Source organism: Gekko japonicus, unplaced genomic scaffold (genome assembly GCF_001447785.1).
Source record: "Gekko japonicus isolate JY-2015 unplaced genomic scaffold, Gekko_japonicus_V1.1 scaffold1746, whole genome shotgun sequence".
Taxonomy (NCBI): Eukaryota; Metazoa; Chordata; class Lepidosauria; order Squamata; family Gekkonidae; genus Gekko; species Gekko japonicus.
In genome coordinates, this window is record NW_015159767.1 from 291342 (window position 1) to 301739 (window position 10398).

A 10398-nucleotide genomic window follows, 5' to 3' on the forward strand; every position below is an offset into this window, starting at 1 on the left:
CCGCTTCCGGCCCTCATTCAGGCAGGAGGAGGCAGAAGAGGGAGGGTAAGTTGCTTCCTCCCTGCCTCTCCCCACCCCTGCCTGCCTGGGGCCAGGGAGGGCCTTCACGGGGCTTCCTTGCACTCCCGCCAGCCTTGCAGGTCCGCTGCCGGGCCCCTCATGGGGCTCGGGAGTGGAGCTGCAAGGTCGGCAGCGGCCGGGACCATTGGGGGCGGGGTGTGTGCCCTTATGACACACTTCTGGTGATGTCAGGGGTGTGGCATATGCTAATGAGTTATGCTAATGAGTTCCCCTAGCTCTTTTTCTACGAAACGACCCCTGCATACAGTCATTAATTAATTACCACTACACCACATTGGCTCTGAAATGCTGGTTGTTTACTTCCATGCTATATAGTCTCCAGTCATTCATCTGCCCCTCGTTCCCGTCACTCTGCTTTCCCGACTTGTGATCACCTCACTTTTTAAAACTCTGCTAGGAGCCTGCGTGGCCTACTTTCTGACGAAGCGGCGCGAATACCGTAACTCACTCAACCCCTTCAAAGGTCTCAAAGAGAAGGAGGAGAAGAAACTGCGCAGCAGACGCTATCGGGTAAGCCAGAAGTGCACCTCTCCATAACTTCAAGGGCTATTCCTGCACTATTGTTAACTCAAGAGGGCCACACTGCTACGTTAACTGCCGAAAAGGCACGTTTGTCAGATTTTTAATCCAAATACATGTGTACATCCATTTGATTTTGGGATATTTGTAAACGAATAAAGCAAACATAAAATTCAGACTGCAGTGCGGGAGGCTGCTGCATCAGTATTCTTGCTCACATACCTCCGTTCGACAGATGAAGTTAGAGGCTGCATTCAGAATCGCAGATTAAAGAGAAGCGTACACAAACCCAGCTTGTTTGTGAGTTTGCACACAGGCCTGTTTTCTCTCTTCTCATACTGAGAATTGCAATTCAGTCTTAACTTCAGGACGGCCCCGTAGCTAGGGAATTCTTTGGGAGGGGGCCTCTGGGGGCCCCGCCAGCTAATTAAATGAAAGTACAGTGCAGGTGGTAAGTTGGAGCACTTTGGGGGCAGCCCAGGAGGGAGGGGGCTCAGAAGAAACACTAGGGGGCCGGGCCCCATGTTAGCTACGGGCCAGCTTCAGGTGTTAGTCTGCCGGGTCCTACCTGGCAGCCAGGGGCAGGGGGGGGATCCTTGGTCCTCATCGGGATCTTCTGCTCAGTGACGTCACCCTCACCGGATGTGATGTCATCACATTGCTGATGTCGGGTGTGTGTGTGTGTGATGCTTTAGTTTCAGGGCAAAACATTTGTTAGCCAAGTATACCTCACTGAGCTCCACCCCCAAATCTCGAGGAACTTCCCAGCCCAGAGTTGGCAACAGTATTTACACATGATGTACAAATATAGGCGCACGGGTTAACCAGAGTCAGTTTGCTCCTCACTAAGTAGGATAATAAGCCTGATTTAAATCCTAGTTTTAGGATCCCGACCCAGTTAGTGGTGACGCGGGGAGATAATGCCCGTTAACCTGTCTTCATACATCCATGGTAACTGAAGTTACAGTTTATGATTCTCAGTGCAAGAATGTTAGGGTGAAGAGGGAGGTGCATATGAGATAAACAACCACCTGGGTTCTTGCATGTTTTTCTTTAGCCACATCTGAATGTAGCCAAATGCTCCCTCTAAGCTGTGGAGTCTTGTGAGCAAAAATTCTACTTTGCGAGCTGCTGGCATTAAAGTTGTGAGCGAGCGATTTGGCTGCTGCATCAGTTAGTTTGCTCTGGAGCCCTCCTTCCTGAGCTAAGACAAAAATGCGGGAGCCCGAGGCTAAAAAACTGTGAGCTAGCTCACACTAACTCAGCTTCGAGGGAACAGTGGCCATAGGTACCAAGCAGTGCTAGCATTCAGAAAACCATGCTAGGAAGAGATGCTACAACTCTTTTTGCTTTTCGAATTTAAAACATCTTGCAGCTTTACACGTCACAGTGTATACAGGGTGGGTCCGAGGTCCCCTCACTGCGTAGCTGTCACACCTGTTTTCCTAAATTCCCCCATATGCGGTGCCTAACTTGGATTGCAACAGCAGCATTCTTGAAGAAGGGGCTTCAGCCTTTCCCCCATTTTGTGGACCTGAATTATCTGGGGTGGGGTGCTGTTTGGCCCATTGGGGAAAACCACGAGTGTATACCTGGGTTCACCAACAGGCCACATAGCACACTCCTGTGACCACTGCAAGTCGTGAAAAATGGCAGAGGAGGAAAGACTGAAGCTTCTCCATGCGTACCACGGTCATAATGCAAATCAGACAGTGTGTGCATGGGAACTGAAGATAGCCTGTGAATCACATGTGAATGTTAAGCATGGTAGGGACCTTGGACCCAGCCTATATATTCCATAATGTATGAAGAGTGGTCTTGGGAGCAGTGTTCCCTCTAAGCTGAGTTGGTGTGAGCTAGAGGTTTTTTGCCTCTGGCTCACACATTTTTGTGTTAGCTCAGGAAGGAGGGCTCCGGGGCAAACTAATTTATGCAGTAGCCAAATTGCTTGCTCACAACTTTAATGCCGGTAGCTCACAAAGCAGACTTTTTGCTCACGAGACTCCACAGCTTAGAGGAAAAGATTGCTTGGGAGTACAGCTGTAATCAGAACTTTCGATGGGGGATCACGAGCCCTTTATGGAGAAGAGGTATCTAACGTAACATTTCTTTTAAAAATATATACAAATGCCCTGTAATAATACTCTCCTGTGAGTCCATCTGTGATATGTGCATGCTGAATACATTCTATCAGTCGCATCAAATAAAATGTAGTTTAAAATTCAGTTTAGTTTGGATCATTAATACACGCAGTGATCAGCTTTTATTGTTCGTCTGTTTATTGTTCATTACATTTGAATTCCGACTGACTTCAGAATAAGCCAGGTTTATTTGAACTAGATGGGATTCTATGACGGTTTACAGTCTGATTCTAACAGTGCTAGAACAGAATTCCGCTAAATTCAATTATTGCTTAAAGCAGCAGTCCTGTGCACAATTATTTAGGATTAAACATCTGAGTAAACATGCATAGGATTTAGCTTCATAGATGTTTCAAGCCACAGCATTCCTTCATGACCCTACGCATATTTGTCTGGCAGTAAGTGGACTGAACTGAGCTAGACTTTCTTCAACTGAAGGCAGAATTTTAATGGCGATTTGCTTATTTAATGAGTATGATCAAATACGTTTTTCAGACTGAAAGAGGAAAATCCCGTTCCTGGCTTGTGGAGCGTCTATAAAGCATGTCATGCCATTAAGAGACTGCAGGGGAGTATCAGTTTAGGATAAAGGTTAGAGAAGAGGAGAGCAAAATGTGCCAAGGAAAGAGGGGGCTCATTAAAATGATGGTGAATGTTAAGAAAGCTTTTAAGCACAATGGATAAGACCGTCTGTCAGCAATGCCTTTAAAGCTGCAAACTCACGAACACTTACTTGAAAGGAGATCCTACTGAATAAAATGGGACTTGTGCGTGAAAAGGGGCCATCAGGTCACAGCCAGTAGGGTTTTCAAAGGAAGAGATAAAAGAGAATTGGTCTGCCAATTGCCTGCCTCTGTGTAGCAACCCCAGACTGCCTTGTTGGTCTCCCATCCATAGCTTCCTTACCTGGGCCAGGTAAAATGGGACTTCTAAGTTATGTATAAAATTGTGCTGCAATGGGTGTGTGTGCATGCCATAGGGTGCTCTCAGCCAAAAAGACATGACTTGATCAAGCTTGTTAAATAAACCGTCACTTTACTTCCAATTAGCTCTCTACCTAAGAGAAAAAGACAAAACCAAGCAACTTGGATCATTTAGCCTGCATTCCACTTGTTCTCCACGGCACTTATCAAAGCAGCAACAATCTTCCTTTGCAAAGATACCTGTTTGCATTGCAAATTGCCAGTCTGGGAGTGAGAGCTCTCTGCTGCCACCCACCAGTTCCTGTGCTTGCCGACGAAATGCTTCATAAGGGAGAGCTGTGACCTGCACATCTGCACTGAGCAGCTTCCAGGGGTTTTTATTTATTTTGTGTATTTTTGCATTTGTGTGCGCGCACATGCATGTGCGTGCCTGTGCTTGGAAGTCATGGTGACCTCTGGCGACTCCTACTGGGGTACGTTGGACGTTCAGAGAAGTGGCTTGATAGCCTGCCGCTGCTCCCCGGCCCTGGTATTCTTTGGAGGTCTCCCATCCAAATACTTTCAGGGTCGGCCCTGCTTTGCTTCCGAGATCTTCCGGTTTCAGTGAGAAGGTTGGCCACAAAGAATGCATAACTGAGATTCACCCAGGGTCTGAAAATAGGCAGAGGGCTGCAATACTCTGTTTGTCGGGGTCAGTCCCTGTTTTCTCTTGCCTGCCCCTTGTAAATGACGGTCCCCATTTTGTCCCTCTTTTTGCCTTGTTAGAATTTTGCTGGCATGAGTTGCTAGAACTGCCGTGCTTGGAGGTTCACCTCCCTTCCCAGAGAGGAATGTCTGAGTGGGTGTATCTTTTGTGCAATGCGTGTGTGTGTAAATGTATGTGTGTGACTAATTAGGGCTGCCAGCCTTGGGGTGGGGGGGCTGAAGATCTCCTGGAATAACAACAGAGATCAGTTCCCTTTGCTAAAATTACTGCTTTGGAGGGTGGACTCGATGACATTATACCCAAGTGAGGTCCCTGTCCTCCCCAGGCTCCACCCTCAAATCACCAGGAGTTTCCCAGCCTGGAGTTGGCAACCCTGTGTCATGCTCAGCTTGCCACTTGGCACACTGCATTGGTGAAGCTGGATTTCTTTCTTTATTTATAGTTGGCCTCCCTTGCTGAGACCCAGAGTGGAGTTTTGCATTTTGAAAAGTCGGAGAAATTGTTGGATTTTTGATAACTGATAGTAGGATAGTGTTAACGCTTTTCTCAAATGTTTTAGCCAAAAGTACAAAGGTTGTTTTAGCTTTTAAAAGAGTGCAGGACAGGCGAACACAGGGGAGCAGGAAGTACGGCCTTCAGCCCTGTGCGAAGGGGGCAGTGATCCTTGGAATGTATTCTGATACCAAGCGTTACAAGCCATAGGGTTGCTAATTTTGGGTTAGGAAAGTCCTGAAAGAGTCAGTTTGGTGTAGTGGTTCAGAGTGCAGACTCTAATCTGGGAGAATCAGGTTTGATTCCCCACTCCTCCACATGCAGCTGCTAGCGTGCCCTTGGGTCAGTCATAAGTTCTTTCAGAGCTGTTCTCTCAAGGGCAGTTCTCTGGAGAGCTCTCTCAGCCCCACCTCCCTCACAGGGTGTCTGCTGTGGGGAGGGGGAGGGAAAGGAGCTTGTAAGCCGCTCTGAGATGCCTTCGGGTAGTGAAGGGCGGGGTATAAATCCAATCTCCTCCTCTTCTTCTAGAATGGAGGCTGGTGAGGGACAGGGTTTGGGGAGGTGAGGCAACTCAGTGGGGCATAATGCCATCCAGATCACTCCGAAAAGCTGCCATTTTCTCCAAGGCATCTGATCTCTGTAGTCTGGAAGTCCCAAGAATGTCCCAGTTTTCCTCTGAAGTGTCCGTAAAGGTAAAGGTTTCCCTTGCTCGAAAGCCAGTCTAATCCGAATCTAAGGTTGCGGCGCTCATTTCCAAGCCGAAGAGCCGGCGCTGTCCGAAGATGTTTCCGTGGTCATGTGGCCAGCATGACTAAACGCCGAGGCGCATGGAACACTGTTACCTTCCCACCGAAGCAGTCCCTATTTATCTACTTGCAATTTCTTGCTTTCAAACGGCTAGGTTGGCAGGAGCTGGGGCCAGCGACGGGAGCTCACTCCGTCATGCTCGGGTCTCCAACTGCTGGACTACCGACCCTCCGGCCTGCAGTTCAGCGTCTTAACCACTTGAGCCACAGCAGCTCAAGTGTTAGAGGCTGTTTAATCTCATCATGGGCCGTACGCTGTGCGGGTCCAGAGTCTGAGGACAGTTCTGTCGCCCTCCATTTGAGACAATTCGGCAGGAGAATGTGAAGGAAGAACCAGGTTGGGGAGAGAGAGGTTTGGAAAGAGCAAAACGGGACACGTGAAGCCAGCAGTGGTGAGAAACTGCAGGGGTGGAACCAAACATGGTATTCTTAGAATGACTCATTACGCTTTCTCTTCTCTTGCCCACCAGCTTTTCGCAAACCGCTCGGGGGTGGCGCGTCTCCTGGGGCCGGAGGAGCAGCGCTTGTGGCAGGGTGTCACCGAAGAGCTCATGTCGGACGAGGAGGACAGCCTGAGCGAGCCGGGGGTGTGGGTGGCACGCCCCCCGCGGTTCCGTGCCACTCCGCTCACCCAGCTCTGCTACCGGCTCGACGCCAACTCGAAGCACGGCACCAAAGCCAACCGGGTCTACGGGCCGCCCTCGGATCGCTTGCCCTCCGCCGAAGTCCAGCTCCTGCCCCTCCACCTTTACAACGCCCATTTTCAAGAGGAAGAATCCGGGGCTTGCCACAAAGGCTTCTGCCCCGACCTCAGCTCCTTTGTGGAGATCAAGGTGGAAAAGGATGAGTGACCAAAGATGGCCGAGTTTAACACAGCCGCCAGAATAAGGGGGAGTAGAGAGGGCTGTGAGAGACACAACAACTGCCCACCGTAGGCCCTTCTTCAGGATGGGGAGAGATGCAAGTGGTCTGCCAGGCCCTAAATCGTGTTTATGGAATAAGACACCCCGTTATGGGTGAAGATAGAGAAGAGTCAGGGACTGGGGCAGGCAGAACGGGAAAAGAACTCTCCAGAATAAAAAAGGGAGACGTGTATTCAGGGAGCCAACAGGAGAGGCATGAAGTGGACAGGATTACAAAGGCAATCTGATACACACCAGGAGTTCTTATTCAACAGGGCTCCATTACGGGCACGGTGGAATCAGGAACTGGAGAGAACTCTGCAGCTCCTCTCAGGGGGCGTCCTTGAGTACCTGGCGCCAAAATGTTGACAAAGGTTCGCTAAAGAGAGGGGAATTGTTTTCTATTTAGCAGACCTGCTCTTGGGGCTGCAGGGCATCATAGAAGCCAGGGAAACCTCTTGCTGGACATCTTTATTGAGAGCGATGGGAGAAGCCAGGGAAACCTCTTGCTGGGCATCTTTATTGAGAGCGATGGGAGAAGCCAGGGAAACCTCTTGCTGGGCATCTTTATTGAGAGCGATGGGTTTAAAGAGGCGACATAAAAGGTGCTTACGGAACGTATTCGCCCTCTGTTACGTGTCTTTTTCTTGGCTTTTATTCCTTAAGACCCGAGAGGCAATGAATGGACAAACAACTTGGGGAGGGGGGAGAGTGGAGTTTATTAGGGTGCCGAGATAGACGTTTGTACTGGAGCGGGGACATCCCTTGAAACAGAAAGACTTCCTTTCTGTAAACATACTTTCCCCTCCGTCTTTGTTTTTCTGCATGCTAGGGTTAGAGCACAGCAATCTGTAGATTAGAGCAACAGTCCATTGGTCTGGCATAGGGTTTCTTGCAATGGCCAACTAGGTACCCCAGAAATTCTACAAGTAGGGCACAGAGGCCTGTGCGACCAAAGTTGTCCCCCAAAACTGGGATTCATAAGGTTATTACCTCTTAGGTCTAATAGCCATCAATGGATCTGTCCCCCATAAACCTGTCCCCTTTCAAAGGCATTGAAGTGGCAGCTGCCCTCACCTTCTGTGGCAGCAAATCCTGCAAACCAATCAGTCTCTGAGTGGCCAGTTTGGTGTAGTGGTTAAGTGCACCGACTCTAATCTGGGAGAACCGGGTTTGATTCCCTGCTCCTCCACTTGCACCTGGCTGGATGACCTTGGGCAGGCTGTAGTTCTGACAAGAGCTGTCCTTGAAAAAGAGCAGTTTCTGTCAGAGCTCTCTCAGCCCCACCTACCTCACGGGGTGTCTGTTGTGGGGAAGGGAAAGGAGTTTGTAAGCCGCTCTGAGACTCCTTTGGGTAGTGAAGTGCGGGGTATAAATCCAATCTCTCCTTCTTCTTTCTTGGGTATGTCCTGAATCTGTCGCCCATCAGCTTCATCGGGTGCCTGTAAGTTCTAGTATTACCAAGGAGGGAGAAAACATCTTTCTAGCTATCCATGTCCTGCATAATTTTATAAAGTTTTACCATGTCTGCCCTTGGTTCTCCTTTCTGCAAATTACATATGAGGCTGCCTTCTACTGAGTGAAACCCTTGGTCTCTCCAAGTCAATCCTGTCTCCTTTGCCCAGCAGCAGCTCTCTGGGGCCTCCTGTAGAGGCCTGTGTATCACCTACAACCTCGTCCTATTTAGAACTGGAGACTGAACCTGGGACCTTCTGTATGCAAAGCAGATGCCTGACTGTTGAGTCACAGATGCATGCAAAGAACTGCTAAACAACTTAGCTTCAAGCCCATGATCACTTTGGTCACCATTTTCTGCAACACTATCCTTTTTGTGACACCACTGACAAGAATTGTACACTGTTTTCCAGATGTGGCTGCTCCACAGATCTATACAAGGGCATTACGATACCGGCCGCTTTGCTTTCAGTCCCTTTCTTCATAAATCCTTAGCCAAGAATCTGATTTCTCAGCGCTGCCACGGACTGACTTGCTCTTTCCGTTAAACTGCCCAGCGTAACCCCAAAGAGCTCCCTCCTGGTCAGTCGCTGTCGGTTCAGACCCCATCAGCATATATTGAAAGTGAGGATTTTTAACACAATGTGCATAACTTTACCTTTAGTGGAACCTCATTTACTCCGTTGTTACCCTTTGGAGAAATCCTTTTGAAGCTCTTGGCAGTCCACTTGGGTTCTCGTTATTCTGAATAATTTGGTGCCCTGAGACAATAATCCTGCCTGTACCTACTGAGACAGGAGCAAAATGGGATATTTTCTGAGCGATCACTGTCCTCTAGTGGCTTTGTTAGGTAGTGGGAAAGGATGGATGATTCTTTTTTCATGCTGGGCAGGTATTCTGTTGGCATCTGTTTTTGATCCAGAAAAAAAACCCAAAGGTAGAAGGAATCAGCATAATCTCCAGCCTAGCCTTGCTACGACCCTCCACCCCCGCACTAAAGTCACCTGCTCCTCCCAATAGCGCCTCGCCCCTATGTCCGCATCTTCTTAGCATACATATGATGGCTTGCTTCGATGCACGTTCTGAACTCTCTCAGTTGGTTTTTTTTTATAACCACCGCAGAGATTACTCAAATTATAGAATGTGCTGAAAGAACAAAGGAAGAACATTTTAGGCATGCACAAGGATTACTGGAGTTGGAGAAACTGCTGCCTCTCGGAGAGGAGGACTATCAAAAGCAATTAGCCATGATAATTAAACGGAGCCTCCATTCATAGAGGCAGTCTACCCATAACACTGGGCACAAAAACGGGCTGGCTGCAGCTGGGGTCAGAGCACTGGCCTGACTGGAACTTTCCTTGCCTCGTGGCATTGCCTGTTTCGTTTACAAACCTACACTGTTTAAAGCTGCGAGCCTACAAAGTATTCTAAATTTATTTAAAGAACAAAAAACACAACCTTTAACAAGCTTGTTGTTCTTTTTTTCCTTCCTGTCCAAGCAAGGCTCTTCACAGAGCATTGCAAAACAGCAACGAAAGGAAGAAAAAAGGGTTTTTAAAAAGCACTCAGGGCTAAAAACAAAAGGCCTTTATCTCCCATTCTTCAGCAACTCTGTCAGGCAGGTTGCTTATGTAACGTCTCTCGTTTGCAAACAGCAAACTGAAGCAAAGCGACACCGACTTGCCTAAATGGCATTCATCCCAGAGGGGGCAGCCAGCAAGGTAGTTTGCGGCATCAAAAACAAAACAGGCGTTTTGCATCACTTTCAAAACGAAGGCGACGTCGTTCCGGTGTCAGCTGCCCGTGGACTGCAGCCAGCGTCGTCTTCAGAAGCCAGGAGTGGGGCCTCATGCTTGACTGCATGGTGAGCATCGACTCCGAGCATCTGAAGAACTAGGCGGCACTCCGAGGAAACTGATGCTGGAACCAGATGGTGTTCTTTAAAGCCCCCCCCCCAATTCCTGTTTGACTCCCCGAAAGCTGCTCCTCTTCCCGGGGAAGAATTCGAACCCAGCGCTGCCTAGTGCTAGGAACAGCACCGGCCAGCTGAGGCAGGCCCTGTGCACGAAGGCTTCTGTTCCTTTCGCCGTTGCCCGAGAGAGAACTTTGGCCGTTGCGGCTTTTCTCTCCCCTCCTGCCCGGGGACGAGACAAGAGGCACCGGTGCAAGGTGAAGAGGCGCCCCTTTCTGTTGCAAGCACTCATCTCCAAGGTACCCTGCGCTGGCCCGTAGCTAACGTGGGGCCCACGGGGCCTGGCCCCCTAGTGTTTCTTCTGGGCCCCCTCTTTCCCAGCTTGCCCCCAAAGTGCCCCAACCTGCTGCCTGCATTATGCTTTGATTTAATTAGCCGGCGCCCCCTCCCCCCGAGGCCCC

At 49.2% G+C, this 10398-nt stretch overlaps 1 protein-coding gene across 1 annotated transcript in view; it reads left to right on the forward strand.

The window, feature by feature from the left end:
• LOC107106271 (chromosome unknown open reading frame, human C14orf93) overlaps positions 1-6519 on the forward strand; it is a 17828-nt gene extending 11309 nt beyond the window's left edge. Inside the window, exons 6-7 of the mRNA XM_015406396.1 lie at positions 479-591; positions 6139-6519. Coding sequence (XP_015261882.1) covers positions 479-591; positions 6139-6519 — 494 coding nt within the window. The remainder of the gene's footprint in view (positions 1-478; positions 592-6138) is intronic.
• The last annotated feature ends 3879 nt before the right edge of the window (positions 6520-10398 follow it).